At 44.1% G+C, this 27,024-nt stretch overlaps 1 protein-coding gene across 2 annotated transcripts in view; it reads left to right on the top strand.

Annotated features, from left to right (window-relative positions):
• The first annotated feature begins 7,321 nt into the window (after window positions 1-7,321).
• The window catches only part of FBXW10B (F-box and WD repeat domain containing 10B), a 36,532-nt gene continuing 16,829 nt past the window's right edge, over window positions 7,322-27,024 (top strand). For both annotated transcript variants that reach the window (XM_055307210.1, XM_055307212.1), the window contains exons 1-9: window positions 7,322-8,301; window positions 10,302-10,478; window positions 11,460-11,660; window positions 11,758-11,885; window positions 12,608-12,730; window positions 15,491-15,600; window positions 16,885-17,085; window positions 23,616-23,737; window positions 26,574-26,722. In XM_055307210.1, the coding sequence (XP_055163185.1) occupies window positions 7,797-8,301; window positions 10,302-10,478; window positions 11,460-11,660; window positions 11,758-11,885; window positions 12,608-12,730; window positions 15,491-15,600; window positions 16,885-17,085; window positions 23,616-23,737; window positions 26,574-26,722 (1,716 nt within the window). In that variant the 5' untranslated portion in view covers window positions 7,322-7,796. The remainder of the gene's footprint in view (window positions 8,302-10,301; window positions 10,479-11,459; window positions 11,661-11,757; window positions 11,886-12,607; window positions 12,731-15,490; window positions 15,601-16,884; window positions 17,086-23,615; window positions 23,738-26,573; window positions 26,723-27,024) is intronic.

A 27,024-nucleotide genomic window follows, 5' to 3' on the forward strand; every position in this document is an offset into this window, starting at 1 on the left:
GGAAGAGGGAGAAGCAGGCTCCCTTTGGGGGGCCTGATGTGGGACTTGATCCCAGGACCCCGGGATCATGACCTGAGCCAAAGGCAGATGCTCAAGCACTAAGCCACCCAGGTGCCCCCCAATAATTTGATTTAAATTGAAGTGAAAATGATTGAAACTGAAGAGCTAAATAGGAATCTACTATTCTTATCCCAACCAGTGGCTCCTGGTTGGCTCAGTCAGTAGAGCAAATGACTCTTGATCTCAGGGTTGTGAGTTCAACCCCACGTTGGGTGTAGAGATTACTTAAAAATAAAATCTTAGAAAAAAATAAAATCTTAGGCTAAAAAAAAAAGAAATCTATTCAAGACAATAACAGACAAGGCAGTATGGAATACATCCCTCAGTTCCATGTCTAATGTACTGTCTCTAACGTTTTTTGGGGCTGTCTTGAATTTTGTATTGTGTTGTTGACTGATCATCTATCTGATGGCTCTCAATCTTTATAGCCAACTGCCCTCATTTTAAGATTCACAACTCCAGCCCCATTAGCCAAAGATATAAATGGAAGAAATGGTAGTGTGCACATTTTTTTGCTTCTAAATCCCTCATATTTGAGCACGACTCCCTTCTCTCTGCATCCGCGATGAGATGCGTTGGTGGTAGGGTAGGTGGCCTTGCAGGGGGGCTACTATGTCATGTACATCTGATGTATCCATGCAGGGCACACACTATGGTAGAGTGACTGGTCGTCCAGTCTTTGTTGGGACATGCTTCATCTTTATCTTCATTTCTGGCTTATTCTACAGACTTGAGTAAATCCACAGTCTCCCTGGAGAGGGGAGGCCAGGTACTGGAAAAGAAGAGGGCAAACAGGTCATCTAACAAAGACTGAGGGTCAGGATAGCTGTGATCAGGCATTTGAGGTCAAAGTCCTTTCCCCTAAATTAATGACTTTCCCCCCAGATTAATTAATGTAGTGACCCTGATTCCTTGGGAGAAAAAAGTGTGTGTGTTTATATATAAAAAAACTCATATAAAAAATAATTTTCAAAAGATCCTACTAAACTACTACAAACTGCAATGAACCCCTTAATCTATCTGAGATGCTTTGAGCTATCACGATTCAGTGTTCTCAGCATTTTCAAATGATAATGTGCTTCCAGAAGTTTCTGTAAAAACCCTTGTCATTCTTTCTTCTGTTCTAGCCATATCTCCCATGCCGTCTTCCCTGCATCCTGGCCCCATCTTCCATTCAGGCAGTTTCAAGCTTGATGTTTGATGTTTATTTTCCCACAGGATGCTCCAGGCTTTATGCAGTGATGTTAAGGCAGGGTGATGGGTTTCACGTGTCTGGTTTCTAGCCTCTACCTTGGGGCTCTGGCTGTGGCTGCTGGAAGTATGGGTAGGACCCTGGGCCAGTCGGGAGGGTGAGCAGGTGCTGTGGCAAAGTGTCCAGCAGCCCAGAGTCCTGGGAGCAGAACTCTGCTCACAGGTGGGCTCCTGGTCTGTTTTGTCCAGCTCTCTCGGGGAAGACTAAGAGGCCTGGTCTGTGTGACCAACTTATCTGTACTCTGAGTTGCTTTAATGGAACAATAACCCAAAAGGTATGGAGTCTGCTTGTTAGAAATTTTTCTTATTTTTAAACAGCCACGTGTTTCCATTTGACAGTATTGTCCATTTGATGGTTCTCATCAATTCTTTAATTGAGCCTTCTTTTTGCTTTTTGCCAAGCAAACTCTGTGCTGATCTCAGTAGCCACAGCCAGTGCTGGTCAGGGCCAGGATCCTTGCAGTGGGCAGGGTAAGGAGCAAGGCTGTCAGATGGAGATGACTCTTTTTATTTCTTTTTCTCATTTTGTCTCCATGTATGCTGTCCTTGATCTGTTCCTCAAATGAGCCACTAGGACTGTAGGGTTTCTTGGTCCCAGTTCACCATTGCCCCAGACCACCACGTCTTCTGTCCACTGGAATGTATTACTGGTCACTCTCTTCTTCAACTTGGGCATTCTACCAGTGGTATTTAGCTGTCTCAACCATCTGGGGCCTCGTTTTCTCCATCTGTAAAACATCAGACTCCCCACGAGTCTTTCAGAGTGCAGCCAGCCCTAAAACCTGGCCCTTCTTTATTCATAAAACACCAGTGATCACTTTGGTACCCTTAACCAACATATCATGTGTTCATCAAAGACAAATGTATAGCTAGAACCCATTAAAAGACTATAAACCAGGGTCGCCTGGCTGGCTCAGTTGGTAGAACAAGGGACTCTTGATGTCTGGGTTGTGAGTTTGAGCCCCACATTGGTTGTAGAGATTACTTACAAATAAATCTTTTTAAAAAGACTGCAAAACTACTATAGCATAGTTTATTTTTATTTTAAAAAGAATCTATCTATCTATCTATCTATCTATCTATCTATCTATCTATCATCTATCTATCAGAGATGCACAGAGAAAGGCAGAGACACAGGCAGAGGGGGAAACAGACTCCCTGCAGGGAGCCCAATGTGGGACTCCATCCCAGGACCCCGGGATCATGACCTGAGCCAAAGGTAGATGCTCAACCACTGAGCCACAAAAAGCTTAGATTATTTTTTTAAATATTTTATTTATTTATTTATGAGAGATACACACACACACAGAGAGAGAGAGAGAGAGAGAGAGAGAGAGAGAGAGAGGCAGAAACACAGGCAGAGGGAGAAGCAGGCTCCATGCAGGGAGCCCGACGTAGGACTTGATCCCAGGACCCCAGGATCATACCCCTGGCCGAAGGCAGGTGCTAAACCGCTGAGCCACCCGGGGATCCCCCTGTGTTTATTTTTAAAATGAAGTTCTGTTCACAGATTTTGAAACACAAGCATAGCTTATATTGGTGCTTCTAAAACGTGGTTTTCCCACCAGCAGCCTCAGCACCATCCAGAAGGTTAATAGAAATGTAAATTCCTGGGCTAGCAGGCTGGGTTTAGGAATCGGAAATTCTGGGGGCTGGGCCTAGCAATCTGTTTTAATAAGGCCTCAAGGGGATTCTGGAGCACAAGTATGTTTGAGAACAACTGGTTTACATCTATTGCTTCTCCTTAACCCTTTCCACTCTTCAACTACCGGTAACAAGTGTCTGTGAGCTTTAGTACAAGCAGTTTTTTTTTTTTAAATTAAAGTTTTTATTTATTAATGAGAGACACACAGAGAGAGGCAGAGACACAGGCAGAGGGAGAAGTAGGCTCCCTGCAGGGAGGACCCCTGGATCACAACCTGAGTGGAAGGCAGATACTCAACCACTGAGCCATCCAGGTGCCCCATAAGGGGCCCTTCAAATACATCCATTCATCTGACCCTGACACTCACTGTGAGCTAGACAGAGGTATGATCTCCATTTTACAGAGGAGGAGCAGGCTGAGAGTGGCAAGTGAATCCTTCAGAGGCATGTATCTGGCTGTAGCCTGGCCTGGTTTCATCCCACACACAGCCTGCTACTTGGGCACCTGAGGGCTTTCCTGACTTCCTGCTGGCTGAGCCAGGGCAGGTGGCTGTGCACACAAACAGTAGAACCTCAGGTGCAAAGTTAGAGACGGGCAGCAGAGCTGGGTGGAGTGAGGCAGCCGTGCTTTCTGGGGTTCTCCAAACCGCACGAGAGGGTGGGAAAAAAGAAGTAGAGATTGGGGCCGTATGGGAAGACGATTTAATCAGAATTGGGAACAAAACAGAATAACACAGGGCAGAAAGGACAGCCAGGGGACTGGCATGAAACCTTCAGGCTTGGGACACCTGGGTGGCTCAGTGGTTTAGTGCTGCCTTCAGCCCAGGGCATAATCCTGGGGTCCGGGGATCGAGTCCCACATCGGGCTCCCTGCATGGAGCCTGCTTCTCCCTCTGCCTGTGTCTCTGCCTCTCTCTCAGTGTGTCTCTCACAAATAAAAAAACATTAAAAAAAAAAAAAGAAAAAAAAAGAAAGCTCCAGGCTGCTGGTAGCCTGGATATTCGAGAAATCTCCAGGTGTACTTCTCAGCCCCAAAGACTTCCTTTGAGAAATGTTTTCCTCTCTTGGGTCTTAACTCTGATGAGACCTACTTGTCTGCCTTCCCTTTTGGGGTACACTGGCACCAGTTCCCCACCATTGGCTTATCCCATCTGGTCACCCTGTCCTGCCCTCCACCGAGAGCACTTTCTAAAGGAACACCAGATCCTAAATGGCTTCATCTTCCCTGCGTGCGCCAGGTAAGATGCTGTGTGTGCACTTGTGTGTACGTGTGTGTGTATCTGTGTCAGGGTGGTGAGTGGAATGGAGACGCAGCAGAAGTAACTTCCATGCTTACCTACTTCAATTAATCTAGTCCTCATAGAACAACACCCTGCAAGGGTGGGGATTATGTGTCTTCTACAGATAAAGAAAATGGGGACTCAGAGAGGCTTGAGTTGCTTGTTCAAGATCACACAGCTAGTAAGGAACAGCTGTGGGGTTCCAGCCAGTCCCTTCTGACTCCCAGGTTTGTGCTCCGCCACTGGGCCACAGATGGCCTTCAGCGTGTAATAAACGCTGAGTTGGGTGGATTAAAAAAAAAAGATTTTATTTATGAGAGAGAGAGAGAGAGAGAGAGAGAGAGAGAGAGAGAGAGAGAGAGAGAGAGAGAGAGAAAACGAGCGGGGGAGGGCAGCCCTGGTGGCGCAGCGGTTTAGCGCCGCCTGCAGCCTGGGGTGTGATTCTGGAGACCGGGGATCGAGTCCCACATCGGGCTTTCTGCAATGGAGCCTGCTTCTCCCTCTGCCTGTGTCTCTGCCTCTCTCTCGCTCTCTCTGAATGAATAAATAAATAAATCTTAAAAAAAAAAAAAGGGGGATCCCTGGGTGGCGCAGCGGTTTGGCGCCTGCCTTTGGCCCAGGGCGCGATCCTGGAGACCCGGGATCGAATCCCATGTCGGGCTTCCGGTGCATGGAGCCTGCTTCTGTCTCTGACTCTCTCTCTCTCTCTCTCTCTCTCTCTCTCTCTGTGACTATCATAAATAAATTAAAAAAATTTAAAAAAATTTAAAAATAAAAAAATTAAAAAAAAAGAACGAGCGGGGGAGCAACAGGCAGAGGGAGAAGAAAAAGCAGATTTCCCACTGGGCAGGGAGCCTAATGTGGGGCTCAATCCCAGGACCCTGGGATCACAACCTGAGCTGAAGGTGGATGCTCAACCTCAGCCACCTAGGTGCCCCTAAAACTTCCTCGATGTTCATTAGCCTCACAGATTAAAATCCTAATATAGTTGGATCTTTAAAACCAAGCTACTTCCAGTTTGTAGCAGGTCTGGGGGGTAGTGTGTCTCCTGCTTGTACACCCCAGGGCCCTGTGCTCTGTGTCTGGGTGCTCTTTCCTCCTGACCACCATCCTGTGTCTGGCCTTCCCAATTGGTCGTTTAGATGTTAGTCCACTTTTCACCTTTTCTCCAGATACTAATTCAGACAGAAGAGGCTGAGCTGTTGGTACTGATCTCTTCCCCAGCCTGATTCCTGTCCCTAACCCCAACCCTTGCATGTGACTGCCATTGCCACCAAGCTGAGCAATGATATCCAATCCCTTTCTCTAACTGTGCCAGGGCTCCAGGCATGGGCACCAGAAATGCTCAGTTATTGCAAACATTTTGGCATAACCCAGGGAAATAATTATAAGAACAAGAGCAGTGATGACTGGTCTCATATCTGATCTAATCCTAGAAGGTAGCTGTATTTTTTTTTTTTTTTTTTTTTTTTTAGAGAGGGAAAGGAGAAAGTAGGGGAGGGGCCGAGGGAGAGGGAGAGAGAAAATCTTGAGCAGGCTCCACGCTGATCACAGAGCCCAATGGGGGGCTCAATCTCACAACTCTGAGATCATGACCTGAGCTGAAATCAAGAGTCCAGATGCTTAACCGACTGAGCCTCCTCCCACGTGCCCCTTTGAAATTATTCTTTTAAAAACATGCACAGACACATGCATTTCTTCACATGCACCTCACTGTATGCACATGCACTCGTGTAAAGATTGTATGCAGCACGCTTTGCTTACTTGGCTGCCCAGAACAATGATCCCAATGACAACAACAGGACAGTAGTGAGCACTTAGGGAGGGCTGAATATTAACAGACAGTATTTTAAGTGCTTTGCATATAGTATCTCATTTAATCCTCAAAAAAAAAAAGACTCTGGGGTAGGAACTCTTGTTGTCTGTTTTACAGATGGGCAGACTGAGGCACAGGGGGTTAAGTACTGTGCTTGTGCACACAGAGCTAGTAAGCAGCTGGGCTGGCGTCCAAACCCAGGAGTCTGGGCCAGACCGCTCTCTCTTCTTCACTCGGCTGTACTGTTGGCTGGGATGCAACCCCAAGGTACTGAAATCAGAGGGCTGAAAGCTAGCAGCAGAAGGAAGAAGGGGAATGGACAAGAGCCCAGAGCCAAGGAAGGAATGCGTTGTGTTTTGCAGAACCAGCGTTTCCTGTCAGTGAGCTGCCAAGCTGGGTGTTTCACCTGAGAGCAGCTAGCTACGTATTTCTCCTGATGCTCCTACAGGAGCCAGTTTGAGCTGGCTTGGAGCTGAGGATCTGCACAGATCCAGCCCTACCCCTGCCCCCTGTACCTGTCCCCCCACTTGTCGTGAACTTACCTTTAGCTCATTATGATACTAAGATCTCCACCCATGGGCAGAATTTTCTGCCATTTTTTGGATGTAATGTATGCACAAGCGTGTGGACATGCTACGCATGAGCAATTGAACCAAGACGCCTTAAAAATAGAATACGTATAAATTCCTTAATATGTATGCAAACTCCTTGCCCCTGCCCCCTATTATACTGAATGGAATCTTCTTGCCCTAATCCCACATACGGACAGTGTTTTGAGAGCTATCTCCCGTCTTCTTGCTTGTGCCAAGCAATCAAAAGTTCTTTACTTTCAATCACTTCTTTGGGTTTGTGTTCAATTTAATGCACCCCAAGTGGTGACCCCCTTGATTGTGTCTGCCACCCAGACACACATCCTCATGCAAGGCATTGAGGCTGTGTGAAATTTTTCCCATGAAGGAGTGCTTCCCAGCAGAGGTTTCTGGTTAGCATCCTGAAGCAGTGAAACAACTTACATTCATATTAAACATCTGCATTTTCAGTTCATCGATGGGTTTAGAAAACGAATATAAACATATTCAAGATCATTGGGATAGCTGCCTCATAACCAAACAGCTATACATGTAGGAAGTTTACATCCAATTTTTTAAAAAACTATTTATTTATTCATGAGAGACACAGAGAAAGGCAGAGACACAGGCAGAGGGAGAAGCAGGCTCCCTGTGGGGAACTCGATGTGGGACTCCATCCCAGGACCGGGGGGCATCAAGACTTGAGCAGATGCTCAACCACTGAGCCCCCCAGGTGCCCCTGTATCCAGTTTTATATCCATGAATATTTAGAAGTCATTAATAACAATCAAAGCTCCACATGATATATGTATTTTTTTTTTCCTTTAAAAGGGGTGCCTGTATTCCTTCAATTTGACTAACACTCCTCTGGTTGTTCTAGAAATGAGATGACCAGCTCTTTCAGAATATACAGCAACTGCCTCCTCCTAGGCAGTGCCCAGTTTAGGAGACTTACGGTAAAGCCATGTTTCCTAGGAGGTCAGTACAAAAAGCCAGACTTCTACCGGCAGTTTCTGGGAGAGAGAAGCTTTCCATCCAACAGGTTTACCTTTCCTCTGGGAAATGTTTATAATAGAAAAGGCTCAACTGGGATATGTATCAGCTTCTCCTGTACCCTCTGGTGTTTGGTAGGGTTGACAACAGGCAAGGATAAAATGAGCTGGTCATCTCAGGATCATGGAAAACCTGGACTCAAGGCTCAGGAATGCCCCCTACTTTCGTTGTGAGAAGGGGGACAGTTCTGTCCCCGTGTGCCAGAAGTGTGAAACATGCGTCTTGGCTTGGAAGATCTTCTCTACCAAAGAGTGGTTCCAAAGGATCGGAGAGGTGCCTCGGAAGCGGTTTCTAGTTAGCATCCTGAAGCAGCTGGATAGCTTGTATCTGTTGCACTATTTTCAGACTATCTTGCAGACCACGCAGGGGAAGGATTTCATCTACAGCCGCTCCCGGATCAACCTCAGCAGGAAGGAGGGGAAAATCGTCAAGTCTTCCCTGAACCAGATGTTGGACAAAACGGTAGAACAGAAGATGAGGGAGATCCTGTACTGGTTTGGGAAAAGCACCCACCGGACCAAGGCAAATTACACGCTCTTGCTGCTGCAAATGTGTGACCTCAAGTTATTGCTCACTGCTGCCAATGTCATCAGAGTCCTGTTTCTGAGAGAGAGGAACAACGTCTCAGGTAAACAAGGCCACGGGTGGAGACCGGAGGGGCCCTTTGAAGACTGGGAAGCCAGGCCAGACAGGGACCAGAGGTGTGGACAAGCTTAGGTAGATGGGGATTTTCCAGAATGCAGGATAGAGTTCCTCAGCCTGACATGCGGTCCTGTTTCCCAAAGGAGAAATCGTTGAATGTGACTTCCTTCTAGAAAAGTGTAACATGCAAACGCAGAAGGAGGTATAGAACCTGTAACGGTCAGGCACTGAAAAGGCCTTAGGCCCATGTACGGCTGGTCGGCACCTCTACTGCTTTCTGGTGTGGTGTGGTTCCTGCATTACTGGCTTAGGGTTTAGACTGGGTTCGGTAGGGACTGAAGGGGATGGCTTCTGAATTCTTTTGCCCTTCAGTTTGCACTGCACAGAAGCCAGGCCAAGAGGTTAAAGTTTAGGGCTTTTGCCCATTTGTTCCACCATCTTCCTTCTTGTGCATAAATTCCAACCTGGCAGAGGGGTCTGTCTGAGGCTGGAGACAGCAAAGGGGCCTCATAAGGGCAGGGGAGGCCTTCTCAAACTTTAGCTTGCATCACATTCTCTGGGAAGGCTTTTGAAAGCACGGGGGCTGGGACCCTCCCCCAGAACTCCCGATTCAGCAGCTCAGTGGTGGGCGTGAGATTTGCGTTTCTAAAAAGTTCCTAGTTTGCTGCTGCTGTTCTGGGGACCTCACCTTGAGAGCCATTGGTCTAGGGTGTGGGTGAGAGTGTCTTAGAAATGTTTAACCACCTGGATGGGGAAAGCAAAAGAAACCAGCAAAGAGGCAAGAGATTGGGGGGCGGGGGGAGATCCAGCCCAGGATTGGTGGGGGGTGGGGCGGGAGAAGGCTGAGAGGAGCCATCAGATGGAGGAGTCTCAGCATCTCAGTGTTGAGCTCTTGAAGGTGGGGATTTTCTAAATGTCCAGAGACCTGTTTTGTGGTCATATTTGTAGACTATTAGCATCCAAAAGAATTTCAAAGCTAGATAACCCAGGGGACACTGAGATCCCATGTGATTTCTTTGGTGGGTTAGGGAAGTAAAAGAATAAAAATCTAGATTGGAGATGGTGAAAAAAGAAAAATCAGAGCATCCTGCAAATTAGATCAGAGATCCACCAGTCCAGCTCCTTAATTTTGTAGATAAGGAAGCCAAAGTTCAGGGACACTGAACTTTGAGTGGCGTGGCCTGGGTCATGCAGGAGGGGGCTTGGAAATCAGGTCTCCCCAACGGAACGTGTCCTACGGCTTGCTGCTCCCTCCAGGAGCCAGAAGATTCCAGAAGGCCTGGCTTGTACACACACAGACAGCATTCTGTGGTTCCCCCTGGAAGGCTTTCACCACCCACCATAGGGGTCAGGCACTTGGACTGGAGTTCTGGGAGTCCAGATAATGATTGTAACAAGCTTCCCTCTTTCCTAGGGGAGCATGTTTCTTAAGTTAAATTTTCTAATTTGAGGGGCACCTGGGTGGCTCAGTGGTTGAGCCTCTGCCTTCAGCTCAGGTCATGATCCCGGAATCCCAGGATCGAGTCCCACATCGGGCTCCCTGCCTGGAGCCTGCTTCTCCCTCTGCCTGTGTCTCTGCCTCTCTCTCTCTCTCTCTCTCTGTGTGTCTCATGAATAAATAAATAAAATCTTAAAGTTTTTTTCTAATTTGACTCGAGGGTGGTTACTGATATTGTTGAAGAAAATTAAGCAGGCACTGCAGAAAAATTGTCCCACTTTCAGCTCCTGCCCACAGCCCTCTTCTCCTTTATATGGGGCTCTGAGATAGTTTGCATTGTAGATGGGCTGGCAAAACCTAACAAGAGTTTCGGCAATTTTTGCATAGAGACTCGGAGTCCCCCCTGCCCCTCGGTAAAAACCAGACATAACTGTCCTGGTCCATTTCACTTAGATCAAAGAGAAGCAAGTAGAAATAAGTTTATCTCACCTCCTTTCCTCCACACCCCCTCTTAAAGAACAACCTTGTCCTGGCCCTTTGCTTTTCAGGCCTCAATCAAGACACCAGTGATTTGTTTTTCTTCCCTGAGAAAGACTACAACCCACAGACTGAGACCTCAGGTGTTTTCTGGGCAGCCAGCACGAGGAATACATCCTTCCCTTTGTCTAGAACTTTAGGGAAAGAAAATTTGTTTGAGAACACGGAGGGTGAAGCGTCTAATACTGGTAAGTCAGCTTGTAGCAAGAAAGTTAATAGACACGAGCTCGGGAAGTCCTGATGGAGTTGGAGCAGCCGGCTAGGGCAGTGGCATCCGGGGGTGGGAGATTTGGGAAATGAACATTCATTGGGCATCAAGAGTTGGGTACCAGGAGTTGTTACGTCATTGAATCCCACATCAAGTAGGGAAGAAGCAAGGATTGAAGGCAGTCATGACAACCCTAAAGGCCATGTTTTCGCTTCTCCATCCTGGTGTCTCTGAGAGACATCTGAAAATAAAGCTCAGAAAGGAAGCTATCAAAGGGTTTCCCTTGGAGTCTCCTTCTGCCCCAGGGCCACCATCCCTCATGTGGCCCCTGACCTTTGGTGAGGTGGACACCTCTAGAAGTTAGCCTACCGGTGACTATTGTTTGCAGCAGCATTGGATTCAGTCTTAAGGAGGAAACAAAAGCAGTGGGGAGCTGGAACCCAACCTCAAGGCTCTCCTGAGTTGGTTTGTGAAGCGAGAGCTCTGCATGACATAATTACAAGAAACACGAAGCATTGATTCTCAAGCACTTTTTATCTGGAAACTTCCAGATTTCTTAAACAGATAAGACCGTCTGATAACCACCCCACATAACCATCACTCAACTTCAATAGTTATCAACACTTGACCGAATCATTTCATTCATTGCTCCCTTTACAAAATTGTTCACATTTTTTCCTTGGGATATTTTAAGGAACTTCTAGGCACAAGGCCATTTCACCTGAGCGGGGCTTTGATTCTACCGGCATCTCCTTGAACTGGGAAGGCTGAAAAGTCCTCGTGTATTTGGTTGGGGAGATTGTTATTTCCAGTTTGGCGGAAGAGATGACAGAAATCCAGTGGTCTGAGGGTGAATTCCGATGAGCTCCATTTCTGGGGAGAGGGTTTGCTGAGAGCTTCTTTTGGCCTGGAGTTACCATAGAGACAATCTCATCCAAACCCCTCTCTGGCTTTCCTCTAGAAGGACAACGGAAGGGTTCACTCCAGTGTATTTCCGAGATGAATAAGCTGTTTTCCAGAAAAGTGGGCATGTCCAAGGCAGAAAGCACCCCCTCGGATCTGTTGGTTGACTTGGATGTCGTCAAAGACCTGTCTTCTGGAGTCAGCAAATACCGAGACTTCATCCGTTACCTGCCCATCCACCTCTCCAAATATATTCTAAGTACGCTGGGCTATTTCTTGAGATGCTGCTCATCACAGCTCAGTTGGGAGGTTCCCAGGTCCAGGTTTTTTGTTTTGTTTTATTTTGTTTTCCCCAGGTATGCTGGATAAAAACAGCCTGAACAGGTGCACTTCTGTGAGCCAGCACTGGGCCGCCCTGGCTCAGCAAGTCAAGATGGATTTGTCGATGCATACTTTCATTCAGAACCATTTTGCCTTCTTGCAGGTACTTCCTGTCTGGGGAGGGTCACTCTGGACACCAGCCTCATTTCTGTGTTGAGGTTGGCCTGACTGTGGGCCTTTCTGGTCTATTTCGTAGAGCCTTGTTCGGCCTCCCGCTCCACATTTGCTGCTTTGTAGGCTTCCGTAGTCACCTCCTTTGTGTCTGGACTCCCCACTAATCACCCCATTGCCAGTGCATCCAGCAGGGACAGCATGTATAGAAACCTCTCAGGAAGAGAGAGGCAGAGCCTTTCTGAAACCTCACAGAGCAGGGGGTTGTTTTCCCCATATGGTCTGCAGATGTTTCTAAGACCACTAAGTATATTCTTAGGTTAAAATGCAATTCTTATGGATAGTGTCTAGCTCTGGCAGTTTTACTTCTGTTTCCTGCCTGAAGCCTTAACCTGAATCATGGGTCCTTGGTAGCTTGAATATTTCCCAGCAGAGACAGATATCAGAAGACAAGAAGAGGCAGGCGTTATGAGGTGGGCCATACTCTGGGAAGCGGAGAACTGCTGGCCATTTCTCACCGGTGTCCCTCCAGGTGTTTGGTATTCCTTATCCACCTTACGCCAATCTGTGCACACTAATGGCCTAACGGGCCAGGCCTAGGCCTTCCTTCGCCAGAGTTTACCCACCCTTCAGATCTTGCCAAGCATGAGATTTCCCCCTCCTCTTGGAGAGTAGGGGCCAAGACAACCATTCTATGTTTATCTTTTTCCTCAGGGGTCCTACACAATGGGAATCGATCCCAATTATGCCAACAAGCTTTTTATCCCAGTTCCTAAAATGACCGATGATGGGAAGTGCATACGTGTGAAAAATCAGAAATGGAAACTGAGAACCAAGGTGGGTTGCAGTGGCATCTGGGGCAAGTCACTGTGAGTGTCCTGTTCTCATTAGCTGTGCTGGAGTCCAGACTCAGCAGTCATATGAAGGTAGAGAAAGTGGGAGGATATAGGATGTAGTGCATGGATTTAGGGGATGGGAGGCAATGTTCCCTAAGGAAGACCAGAGTCCTGTGGTGTGTGTCCTCAAGCGAGTGACTTCCTCTCCTTCAGCCTTAAATTCCTCATCTGTTAAATGAGTGGATGTCAGTAATAGCTGGGAGTCTTTTTTTTTTTAATTTATTTACTTATGATAGTCACAGAGAGAGAGAGAGAGAGGCAGAGACACAGGCAGAGGGAGAAGCAGGCTCCATGCACCGGGAGCCCGATGTGGGATTCGATCCCGGGTCTCCAGGATCGCGCCCCGGGCCAAAGACAGGCGCCAAACTGCTGCGCCACCCAGGGATCCCCAAGAGCTGGGAGTCTTAACCATAGACCCCCCCAGGAAATCTCAGGCAACGATGAAGAGCAGATAAAAGACTCTGAGCTCTATATACAGTTTTTCCAGACATGGCTGTCATTCCTAAAACCGTCATATTCCTGCCCCCAATTCTCTGCTCAGAGGCCTTCTGTTTTGAAATCTATCCAGTGGACGAAAAAGGATACTTAATGAGGGGTGGCCAGACTCTAGCTTCTCATAGGGAAGCTGTGTAGTAGGAGTTAGAATTTGAGAGATAGAAGGGACCAGAGAGACCATCTAGTTCATATATCTGTAGGGGCCAGACAGGTCACATGAATGAGGGGAGGTTGGTGGTGTGAACAGATGTGACAGAGCGGGATTAGTTGGAGAGTTCTTTCTCCACTTGAAGGGGCTGGTTGCTATTCAGCTCCGGCTGATAATTGCCATAAGAGACTGTGGTCCTCAACCTCCTTAGCCATCTGAGCTTTAAACAGAGGTTAGAAATCTGAGTTATCTTGTGACGTCTCTCATTTTCCTTAAATGCTGGCAACTAATTAAGAGCATTTAAAAAAAAATCTATGTGGGCCAAAGAAAAAAACGTTGGTGGACTTCATTTGACTTGCAATGTTTTTTGTCTTTGAGTTGGTCTCTTTACCTATTTTACAGATGAAGAGACTGAGGCACAGAGAGTTTCAGGTCTCCCAGATAGAGTGACAGAGATACACACTGACTTGCTCTTTCTGAGCTTGTTGCTCTAAGTATAAGAAAACTAACACCCTTCTTCTCTAGGTGACATAGCTACTAATTGCCCAACCAAAAAGGACTACCTGGGCAGTGTTTGATATTTTAGAAATGTTCTAATTTAAGAAAAGAAATAGAAACAGATGAGAACACATGAGGGAGCAAGACAATTAGGAGGTCTGCTGGGAAAGGTATAGGTGAGTGCTCCTGAGGGGTGGTGATTGCCAAGGGCACTGAGCTTGACCAGTGTGCCAGGTGTGGTGCCAAGGGCTTCGTATACATCATTCACTTGATCTTCACTGTAGATCGAGGAGATACCCTTGCTCTCGGTTTATGGATGTGGAAATGAAGGCTGTGATGTTCCAGAACTTGCCAAGGGTCTCCTAGCTGGTCAGTGGCAGAGCTGGGATTGGAATCAGGTGTTTCTGCTCCCAATGACTCCACCATGGAGCTTCTAGGCTTTCAAAGCTTAGCTGATGAACAAGAGCCAAGGGAGTCCAGCCCTGGCCGTGAGAAGTCAAGGAAGTCTTGATTAATTCAAGGCAGGATATCAGAGCTACTTGGACATGGGAGGGGAGGTTGGTTGACAGATTCTGGGGAGAGGCTTTTAGATGAACAACACTACTTGTTTAGAGATCAAGAAGGAGATTGAGCTGAGAAAAATGGGCATCCCCAGGAAGAGTCTATAGGCATTGAGAAGAAGTCTAGGTGGGAAGGAGACCTTGAAGAGATGTTCCCAGATCCAAATGTGATGCTGTGGTCTTCTTTGGTTTCATGATAAATTCACCCTGATTTTCAGTTTCCTGCTATCATGGTTGTCATTTCCTGCTTTTTGAGGGTGAAGAGTATGGCTTGAAAGAGGAGTGAGGCTGAGAGTCTGGTAGAGTCATCTATGCCAGAATTTAGCATGTCTGGCATGCCATAGTGGCTCAGAGTGTGCCATGGAGGGAGAGAGGGACGGAGAGTAGAAAGGGAGGGAGGGAGGGGGAAGGAGAGAGGAAGGAAGGAAGGAGCTTTTAAAAAGGAAGGACCGGGCAGCCCCAGGGGCTCAGGCAGCAGTTTAGCGCTGCCTGCAGCCTGGCCGTGATCCTGGAGAAAGGAGAAATCAAGCTTGCCTATGTGCGCAGACTTCCAGGCACGAACGTATGGAGTGTGTGGCTGTGATTTCACATACTGTTTGAGTTCCCACCAGCACACTTTGTACTGTCAGGCGTATGCAGCATAACCACAAAACCCCGACTTCTGCAACATAGCTGGTGAGGAGGGCACCTGTGATTTTATTTCACGAGCTCTACCCTTTGGGAGCTCATTTTTGGAAAAGTTGAGTGATCAGTGACCTTGAAAGTTCATGGAATCAGAACACATGGAAATTACAAGGAGATGAAGGATGAGTCAGGAACCTTGACTCACTGTGGATTACTGTAGTGCTTGCTCATGGGTCCCTCCCATGAGGAGCCACAGCCCAAAGAGGAAGAATCCTTGGGCCCTTTTGTCCTTGCCGGGGAAGACCTAAGGGGGTGCATATTTGGGGCCCGGGGTAAAGTTGCCACTGTGCTTTGACTCCGAGTGTTCCCTTGTTAGAATGACTACAACCTGTGGGCCGCATACCAGAACCAGGAAACTCAGCAGGTCCAGATGGAAGAGAGAAATATCTTCTGTGGGACTTATAATATCCGCATTCTCTCTGACACGTAGGTATACCGGGGTCAGAATCCAGGTCTTCAGGGACCCTTGAATCATCCACAATGGTGTCTTAAGATTCCCATGACCCCTGTTCACTTGGGAAGGCAGTCCTTCATCACATCAAGCTCTGGCCCACCATGAACATGAGATCCCTCCGGAGCATAGATGCTGGATGTTTGCACCATTCTTCGCAGTGGGCGGAGGATGCTCTCCTGTTATAATTTTTGGTGTACTGATCAATGGTCATTCACACAAGTCATGTGCATGATAGCATTGCTTTTTTTGAAATATTTTCATTGTTTTGGGGTGCCTAGGTTGCTCAATTCATTAAGTATCTGCCTTTGGCTCAGGTCATGATCCTAGGGTCCTGGGATTGAGTCCCATATCAGTTTCCCTGCAGGGAGCCTGCTTCTCCCTCTGCCTGCCTCTCTGCCTCTTTCTCTGTGTCTCTCATGAATAAATAAATAAAATCTTTATAAAATCCCGCTTTACTCTGTAGTCCTGGGGTTATTAATAATAGTGTCCCCTTTCACAATAACAAAGTCTCAGTTTGGACTATAAATGATTTGGTCATCTTGCTCATATTTTATCTACTTGCTGAAAGTCTTAAATTAATTTAACTTACCCTGTTTTACTGGCCTACAAGCTCATTGTAGGCAAGATCCACATCTAATTCATCTTTGTGTTTCCTGTGTTAGCACAGGACTTGGAACCTGATATGTGCTCATTGGATATTGGTTAAGAGAAACAACAGCAAAAGAAACAGTGGGATATGCAGTTGGTATAGGGCTTCCCATGGTCAAATAAGTTTGGGAAATTATGCATATTCTGCTCTCTTGGGGATTTATCATACATTAGCAGATTTTTTTCATGGTTTTGTCTGTTTTTAGTTTTTTAAAAGATTTTATTCATTTACTTGAGAGAGAGAGAGAGAGAGAGAGAGAGAGAGAGAGAGAGAACATAAGCAGGGGGAGCAGGAGGGAAGCAGACTCCCTGAGCCGGATGCAGGGCTCCATCCCAGGACCCTGGGATCATGACTTGAACCAAAGGCAATTGCTTAACTGACTGAGCCATTCAGGGACCCCTTGTCTTTAGGTTTCAACCTAAAATGGCTTTTTGGTATAGTATGATGTAGGGGTCAACCAAGGATGTGCCTTCTGCTATGTCTCTTGTTGGAAGGCCTTGAACTTTCCATTATATTATCGCTGAGGGTGACAGCCACCATCCTAAGGGAGTTCTTGGAAGGACACTAACTCTTCTTTCATGGATCATCTTTTTCCCTGGCAACTCAGGTGGGATCGAAACAGAGTCATCCACTATTCTGGGGGAGATTTGGTGGCAGTGTCATCCAACCGTAAGATCCAGCTTCTAGATGTCATACAAGTAAAGGAGTTACCCATCGAGTTCCGAGGCCATGCTGGGAGTGTCCGCACTCTCTTCTTGTGTGAGGAGGAGAACTTTCTACTAAGCGGGAGTTATGACCTGAGTATCAGGTGAGTGGTCCGAGGGAGTCGTGGTCCACCCTACCCAAGGCCCAAAGTCAGTTTGTGGAAGAAGCATGCATGCTTTTTCCTTTTCGTATTTTTTGAAAAGTTACCTTAAATGATACTGATTTCTTGAATATCCCATAATATTTCTTCTTTATTTGTCAAGGTAAAAACCAATAATTTGTATACTGTTTAAACTTTGAGATAGATTTATAGCTATTATCAGGCTACTTTCTAGTTGAAGGCTGTGAATCAGAACGTATCTTTTCTAGCACTCTTAGATGATGGCTGTATTTCTTTTTATAGATTCCTCAGGGGAAACTAGTTTTCTGTGGGTGTAAAATATGCTTTAGGAGTAAAATAGTGTTTGAAAATGTACACACACACACACACACATATACACATATAAATATATTTTTAAAATTTTACTATTTATTAATGAGAGACACACAGAGAGAGGCAGAGACATAGACAGAGGGAGAAGCAGGCTTCCTGCAGGGAGCCTGATGCGGGACTGGATCCCTGGACCCCAAGATCACAACCTGAGCCAAAAGCAGACACTCTACCACTGAGCCACCCAGGTGCCCCTGTAGTGCAATTTCTTGGTAGGAGTGCTAAATTATTTTCAAAACGGTTGCATTAAGTTACACTCTCATCAGCAGGGTATGAGAGGATCCCTTCTTTTAGATCCCACCAACACTTTTAAATGTTCAAGACCAATGATATTAAATGTCAATCTGATGGGCTTTAAATAATCTTTATTGTGGTTTTAATCATAATTTCTTTAATTACTAATGAGGTTGGGCATACTCTTATATGTGTGTATTAAGGTTTCCAGAGAAAGAGAACCAGTGAGATGTGTGTTTTTATATATATATATATATATAAGAAATTTATTATACTAAATTGTCTCGTGATTATGGAGACTGCAAAGTCTCAAATCTACAGTGTGGGCCCGCAGGGTGGAGACCGAGGAGAATAGAGGGTGCAGATGAATCTACAGGTGGTCTGCTGGAGAATCCCGCTGTTGGAGTAAGGGGAGGTTGTTCTTTTTGTTCTCTTTAGGCCTTCAGTTGATTGGATGAGGCCCATGCACATTAAGAAGGGCAATCTGCTTTACTGGATGTCCATTGGTTTAAATGTTGATCTTGTCCCCAAATACAGGGAGAGAGGCAGAGACACAGGCAGAGGGAGAAGCAGGCTCCTGTGGAACTCGATCCCAGGACCCTGGGATCATGCCCTGAGCTGAAGGCACATGCTCAACCACTGAGACACCTAGGCGTCCCTCATCCTATGTTTCAAAGATGTACCCATTACCATCTGGTTAGTCATGTAGTACTTCAGTATGTTTCACCTGCTTGCTTCCCGAGTGAAGGACACCAGCTTGCCTCCAAATAATGCTGCTTTGAGCATCTTTGTCCCCTTATTGACATGATGAGATTTCTTAGGTATATATACCTAGGAATGGACTTGCTGGGATATAGGGTAGGTGCTACCTGATTTGACCAAGTACTAACTGGAGTCCACGGTGACTGTATGGGTCCATATTCTCACTAGCAGACCTCTTGTATCTCTTTCCCTACCAACACTGGGCATCATCTAGATTTTATTTTTGTTTTCAAAATATTGGATATGTGCATCCAAATACCAGATGGATATGTGTAAAATCATTTCCATTTGTATGACTTTGATTACTAATAAGTTTGCTTTCTCTTTTATAAATGGCCTGATTGTATCTTTTTCCTGTTTTTCTACTGGGGTTCCTCTAATTTTCTTCTTGATTTGCAGTTCTACATTTTCTTCTTTGTATTAGCCCCTTGTCATTTTAAAAATTGCAAATATCATCTATTCCTTCATCACTCCATTAACTTTGTTTATAGTGTCCTTTGCTGAATAAAAATTCTTTATATTGCTGTAATAAAATGTATCAGTTTATCCATACTTTTAATCTTCTGTCTATGAGTCTTTCTAGTCCTAGTTCACAAAGATATTTTAAAATAGTTTGTCCTGGGACGCCTGTGTGGCTCAGTGGTTTAGTGCCTGCCTTTGGCCCAGGGTGTGATCCTGGAGTCCTGGGATTGAGTCCCACATCAGGCTCCCTGCACGGAGCCTGCTTTCTCCCTCTGCCTCTCTCTCTCTGTGTCTCTCATGAATAAATAAATAAAATCTTAAAAAACTAGTTTGTCCTATTAACTTGAGTTTTTAAGTTTTTTAAAAGTTTATTTATTTATTTAGATAATCACTACACCCCGTGTGGGGCTTGAGCTCATGACCCCAAGATCAAGAGTTGCACATTCTTCCAACTGAGCCAGTCAGGCACCCCTTGTTCTATTAACTTTATAGTTTGACCTTTTACATTCAGTTCTTTAACCTATTTAAGATTAAGTTCTTTAACCTAACCAAGTCCAACTTGGTACGTGGTGTTAGGTAGAGTTTCCATTTCATTTATTTATTTTGAAATAAAGCAAGCAGTTTCCCCACAGCAACATTTAGTAAGGAATCTACCTGTCCTCCACTGACTTGTGGTACCTATTTATCACATGGTAATTTCCCCACACATACATGAGAGTGTCTCTGTGAGTTCTCTATTCTAGACTATTGGTTTGTTTTTCTGATCTTGCATCAAAAACATCTTTAAAAAAAGACAATTTCTATGTAGCTGTTTTAGGTTCACAGCAAATTTGAGAGGAGAATACTGAGATTTCCCATATACCTTGTGCTCCCCTATATTCACAGCCTTCCCCATGACCAACATCCCCCCACCAGAGTGGGACATTTGTTACAATTGGCGAACATCTATTGACACATCACAATCACCCCAAATCCACAGTTTACCTTAGGTTCACTCTTGGTGCTATCCATTTTATGAATTTGGGCGAATGTATAATGACATGTATCCATCATTCTAGTATCAGAATTATTGTCTTTTTTTTTAAAAAGATTTTATGTATTTATTCATGAGAGACACACAGAGAGAGGCAGAGACACAGGCAGAGGGAGAAGCAGGCTCCCTGCAGGGAGCCCAATGTGGGACTTGATCTCAGGACCCTGAGATCATGATCCTGAGCTAAAGGCTCAACTGCTGGACCACCCACGCATCCCAGAGTTGTTTTCTCATTGTCGAGATTTAAGAGTTCTTGGTATATTTCAGATAGTAGTACTTATCAGATGTGCCTTTTGCAAATATTTTCTTCTAGTCTGTGGCTTATCTTCTCACTTTCTTGACATTGTCATTTGCAGAGCAGAAATTTTAATTTTAATGAAGTCAAGCCTATCAATTATCTCTTTTCATTGATTGTGCTTTTGGTGATTTATCTAAAAAAATCATTGCCATACCTGAAGTCAGCTAGTTTTCTCTTACATTATCTTTTAGGAGTATTATAGTTTTACACTTTACATTTAAGTCTGTGATCCATTTTGAGTTAATTTTTGTGAAGGGTGTTAGGTCGGTGCCTACATTCACTTTTTTTGCTTATGGGTTGTTGCAGTAGCATTTGTTAAAACGACTATTGTTTCACTGTATTATCTTTGTAACCAGTTGACTATATTTCTGCTAATTTCTTTCTGGGCTCTCTATTTAGTTTCATTGATTGATCTATTTGTCTGGTCTTTAACCAATACCACACCATCTTGATTACTATAGTTTTGCAGTAAGTCTTGAAGTCAAGTAGTGTCAGTTTTCCAACTTTGTTTCCCTCCATCGGTATTGTGTTGGAGATTCTAGGATTTATGCTTCCCCTAAAAATTGAGAATAACCTTGTTGATACCCACAAAATAACTTGCTGAGATGTCAATCAGGAACATTCTGGTTTTTAATTTGTTTTGTTTTTAACTATGCATTAGGATAATGTTATAATATATGATGGTAGGGCAAGTTCTACTCTTTACTTTTCTTTTTTTTTTTTTTTACTTTTCTTCTTTTTAATGTAACTTAGCTAGAGTATATATCTTTTTTAGTTTGTAGAGTAGGTTCATTAACTTAAATATAAACTACACTTTTGATTGTGGTTGCACTGAGTTTATTGACTAATTTGGTCAACACATTAGTTTCTTTTTTCTTTCTTAGACCTTTAAGGTTTTATTTATAGGGGTCCCTGGCTGGCTCAATCAGTAGAGCATGCGACTCTTAATCTTAGGGTTGTGAGTTAAAGCCCCACGTTCAATGTAAAGATTACTTGGAAATAAATTCTTTAAAAAATATTAAAATTTTATTTATAAAAGTCTATGTATTCTTTTTAAGTCTGTGTATTATTATTTAATATCTATAAACTTTATATAAGTTTATTGCTATTGTGAATAGTATCTTATTTTTGTTTATATTTTCAAATTGATTATTGCTGGTATCTCTATACCAATGATATTGATTTTTATAGATTGTTCTTATATCCAGTAACCTTGCTAACCTCTTTATTAGTTTTATTTTTTTATTTTTATTTTTTTATGTTTTTAAATTTTCTTTTTTTTCATTTTTAAAATAAATTAATTTTTTATTGGTGTTCAATTTACCAACATACAGAATAACAACCAGTGCTCATCCCGTCAAGTGCCCCCCTCAGTGCCCGTCACCCATTCACCCTCACCCTCTTATTAGTTTTAAAAGTATGTGTGCTGATTTGGTTTTTCTATGCTGATAGTCTTTCAAACAGAAATAATTACGATAATTATCTTCTTTTCTAATACTTATATACTACTTTTTTCTTTTTCTTTCTTTCTGACTTTACCTAGACCTTCCAGTTAAGCAGAAGCAGTGAGAGCAGGCATCTTTATCTTGTTCTCCTTTTTGAAGGGAGTACATCTATAGTTTTTTCACTAAGTATAATGCTTGCTGTTATGACTCTTTTTTTTTTTAAAGATTTTATTTATTTATTAATGAGAGATAGATAGAGAGAGAGAGAGAGATAGAGAGAGAGAGAGAGAGAGAGAGAGAGAGGCAGAGACACAGGCAGAGGGAGAAGCAGGCTCCATGCAGGGAGCCGGACATGGGACTCGATCCGGGGTCTCCAGGATCAGGCCCTGGGCTGAAGGCAGTGCTAAACTGCTGAGCCACCCGGGCTGCCCTGACTCTTTGTTTATAAGTTTGTGGAATCAAGGAAGTTCCTTCTATTCCTATTCCTATTTTTCTTTATTTTTTAAAGCTTATTTATTTATTTAAGTAATCTTTGTACCCAACATGTAGCTTGAACTTACCACTCTAAGATCAGAGTCACATGCTCTTCTGACTGAGCCAGCCAGGTATCCCTATTCCTATTTCTCTAAAAGTGTTTATCAAATATCTTTTCTGCACAACTTAAGAAAAACAACCTGAACACGTGGTTGGCCATGTTGCTAGAAACAGAAATTCAAAACTTGCTTTTTTCCAGGCCAGTGGGATATCATTAAATGCACTGTGGGTGCATAGCAGGCTCTGACAGACAGCTAAAGCCACAGGACCTTTGGGAATATTAGAAGAAAAAGCTTAGCACATTCAAAGAAAAACAAAAGAAACATTTATTAATTGTTTATTATGTGCCGAGTCTCATAATAACTCTATGAGGTAGTAACTATCATTATTATCTCCAATTTCCATGTGAGGAAACTGAGATAGAGTGGTTCATTAACTTATCCAAGATCATATAGCTAGTAAGTGTTGGACCTGGGATTGTACCTCAGACAACCTGGCTTCAGAGCCCAATATCTTAATATTACACTTTGCCCTGTCACAAAAGCAAACTGGCTGAAGTGGAGGTCTGTGTCAGTGATACTTCAAAGACCTCAGGCAGGTTTGCTTATTAAAAATGGTGTGACTCCTACGTGTGCCTATATATCTCTTAGATATGTCTTAGAAATACACATAAAATATTTTAGATCTAAGTGACTGAAGTAAATTGTTCTTTTGTTCTTATTTGAAAATCAGCCCTACTGTTGAATCAGTGCCATGGATTTTAAGCCTGATGGTAATTCTAGACACTCTTCCACCTAATACCAACCAACACTTATTAAGCATTTTCTACATGTTGATCATTGTTCCAATGTTACATGAATTAATGCAGGGTTTCTCAGTTTGGGACTGTAAAATACTTCATGTGGAGGCTATCCTGTGCATTGGAGGATGTTCAGCAATATCCTGGGACTCTACGCACTAGATAACAGTAGCATCTCTCTTCCCACTTGAGACTACCAAGTGTCTTCAGACATTATCAAATGTCCCCTAGGGGTGGAAATCACTCCTAGTTGACAATCATTGCATTTGTGTATTTAATTCTTCACAAAACCCCAATGACGTGTAACTATCATAGTTATCATTTGTATTCTGCCAATGAGGAAATGAAGCTTACACAGAAATTAAGTAATTTTCCCAAAGTCACAGTGGGATTCAAATTAAGTAACTTTCCCAAAGCTGCAACTGGGATTCAAATCCAGACCTCTGACTCTAAGCTTGACCACGAATTTTGCTGCCTTTCAACAAATGTTGATCTAAGGGAAGTCATATACAGTATGATCCCTTTGGGCCCTCAGAAAAATCTCAAAAACATTTTTTTTTTGGCCTGATTCCGCAGATTCTGGGATCTGAAAAGTGGGGCTTGTATACGAATCTTCAATGGCCACCAGGGGACAATCACTTGCATGGATTTATATAAGAACAGGCTCGTATCTGGAGCAAGAGATTGCCAGGTGAAAGGTGAGAAAGAAATTCCTTAAACTTTCTCAGAAATTTCCCCAAATCCATGGGTTGTCAAAATACTTGTTTTGCTCATTTCTATAGGAAGACATTCTTTTATCCATCCATCCAACCATCCATCCAACCATCCATTCATTCATCCATCCACGTATCTATTGATCCATTCATTTAACAACTATTTATGGAATACCTACAATATATTAGACACTGCTAGGTACTAAGGTAAAAAATGAATATGATATGGCCCTTTCAATATGGCTTTTTATTTCCTCAAGAAGCTCATAATCTCTTAATGGGGATAGATACATGAATATGCAATGGAGGCTATAATAAATATGTGAATAATAACAGCTGCCATTTATTGAATACTAATTTTGTGATTGACATAGATGCTTTACACATATTGATTATTTAACCCTCACAAGAAGCCTATGGCATGGATACAGATGAAGAATCTAAAATTCAGAGAGAAAAACAACTTGCCCCAAATTGGAGCTGCTGAGTGGTAGAGTGCGGACTTGAACCCAGGGCTGTCTGACTAAATCATGTGTTCCTAACCAACACATGGAATTCTTTTTTTATTTTCTTTTTCTTTTTCTTTCTTTCTTTTTTTTTTTTTAAGATTTTCATTTACTTGAGAGAAAGAGAGATTGAGAGAACATGAACAGGGGGAGGGGCAGAGAGAGAGGGAGAGGGACAAGCAGACTCCCCATTGAGCATGGAATCTGATGCTGGGCTCTATCCCAGGACCTTGAAATCATGACCTGAGCCAAAGGCAGATGCTTAACTGACTAATCCACCCAGGCACCCCAACATGTGAAATTCTAAAGGACCATAGAAATAAGAGTAACAGGGAAAGCACCACAGACAGGGTGCTATTTGAGTGCAGCCTTGAGGATAAATAGTTCTACAGGCAGAGGGAGAATATAGAACATTATAAGCAGAAGGCACAGCACAGGCAAATTCACAGAAGGTTGAAAAAATGATGTATTTCTAGAACTTCCCCTTGCTTGGTATGGCTGGACTACAGCATGTGGTGTTGGACATAAGGCTAGTTAGTTTGTTGAGGCCAAATTATCAAGGGCCTTCTGCATCATGAGCTTTATCCTATAGAATCCTAGCCCCAGACCCCAGCCTGCCTACTTCCCCTGGGGTCCTCCCACCTGCCTCGGTTACCAAAATAGAAGGAAAAAGAGATGATTAGAGATCTGAAATGTAACCTCCCACTTGTTAAGTTTTTATTTATTTATTTTAAAAAAGATTTTATTTATTTATTCATGAGAGACACACACAGAGAGAAAGGCAGAGACACAGGCAGAGGGAGAAGTAGGCTCCATGCAGGGAGCCTGATGCGGGACTTGATCCCAGGACCCTGGGATCATGCTCTGAGCCAAAGGCAGATGCTTGGCTACTGAACCACCCAGGCGCCCTTTGTTAAATTTTAAACAAGGGCACCTTGCCATAGATTCTTTTCTTTTCTTTTTTTTAAAGATTTTATTTATTTATTCATGAGACACACACACACACACACAGAGAGAGAGAGAGAGAGAGAGAGAGAGAGAGGCAGAGACACAGGCATAGGGAGAAGCCAGCTCATGCAGGGAGCCTGATGTGGGACTCAACCCTGGGTCCCCAGGATTAGGCCCTGGGGTGAAGGTGGCGCTAAACCGCTGAGCCACCTGGGCTGCCCCATAGATTCTTTTAATTTATCTTCTGACTTTCTCCTTTTTTTTTTTTGAAGATTTTATTTTTAAGTAATCTCTATGCCCAATGTGGGGTTCAAGCTCACAACTGCAAGATAAAGAGTCTCTTGCTCCACCTACTAGGCCAGCCAAGTGCCTCTCAATTTTCTTCTTTCTAATTGGATAAAAGGGCTAATGGATATGTAAAAATACATGAAGAAAAACATTCTTATATGTTAGGGTTAATCTAACGTATGTGGTTAAGAGCATGGCTTCTGGATCCAGAATCTTTGGATTTGAAACCCAGCTCTATCTGCTTATCATCTGCATGATCTTGACCAGGTTACTGAACCCCTCTATGCCTGTTTCCCCATCTGTGTGGTGGGGAATAATGATAGTAATTGTCTTGTGAAGAGGAGTTAATACATATCAAACACTTGTAATGGTGCCTGGCTCGTAAGTGCTATAGGTTAAATATCAGCTGCAGTTATTATTTTGTCTTAGATTATGCATCCTGTTGCCTGAGAGGTACTTTGGGCCTGATGAATTTGTGGTGCCTAATTTCAGTTTTTTCCTTAAGCTCTGTTCTCCGACTTACCTTTCTACTTTCATACTTCCCAACACTTACAGTACGCTAGACAGTTGCTCCAGCACCATCTATATAGAAGCAGCATTAAGCCTGCCCCCAGCTGTGGCAATCTGTCAGTTAGTAAAATCCAAAAGTCAGATTCAGAAATATTTTAAAATGTAAATAAGGATAGACAGCTTTCTTTTCTTTGGGAGGTAGAAAGGGTGAGTCAGGAGAATAGTGTCTGGAAGCAATGATGCCATGAACACATGCCTTGATTTTCTTGGAGTCCACTCAATAGCAAGTAGTTTTCAGGCTCAAGAAGGAGGCTTATTAGAGATGAGCTGTCTAGCACTTGGACCCCAACACAAAATTCTAGGTTTAGAGGCAAGGTGTGTGCATTGCTGGCTCTCCCAAGGGCCCATGGTCGGGAGCTCTAGTTGGAGGCACACAGAGCTGTTGGTGAGCCTGCTGGGCCGGGTGATGGCCTTCTGGGGTCTGACTTGATGGGCTTGGCTTCTGTGATGGGGTATGGAACTCTACCTTAACCTGCCTTCATGCCCCTCTTCTTCCCCTTCCCTTTCAGAGTGGGACATAGAAACAGGGAAGTGTCTGAAGACATTTAAACACAAAGACCCCATCTCGGCCACCAGGATCAACGACACCTACATCGTGAGCAGTTGCGAGCGGGGCTTGGTCAAAGTGTGGCACATTGTCATGGCCCAGCTAGTAAAGGTGAGAAGGAAGTAAGTTGTGGGGGGAAGGGGCACCCTAGTGGTGATGGACTGGATGAGACTTATGGCCTCCCCCATGGAGCTCCCCAGAATCCCTAAAGCTATCAACTTACAGTCTCCAAAAGGGTGGTCCTGAAGAGCTGATGTGGAAGCTCCTCCTTGCCCTCCACCAAAGGGGGCCATTTGGAGTGAGTGGAGGGTCAGGGATCATGTGACCCACGTTTTCATGGAGGTGGTGGTAGAAGGCTACATTCTGACTCGGCATGATATATGGGTTCAGGGTCTTTTAATAGCAGAGGTAAA

Source organism: Nyctereutes procyonoides, unplaced genomic scaffold, assembly GCF_905146905.1.
Source record: "Nyctereutes procyonoides isolate TBG_1078 unplaced genomic scaffold, NYPRO_anot_genome, whole genome shotgun sequence".
In the NCBI taxonomy this organism is placed as follows: domain Eukaryota; kingdom Metazoa; phylum Chordata; class Mammalia; order Carnivora; family Canidae; genus Nyctereutes; species Nyctereutes procyonoides.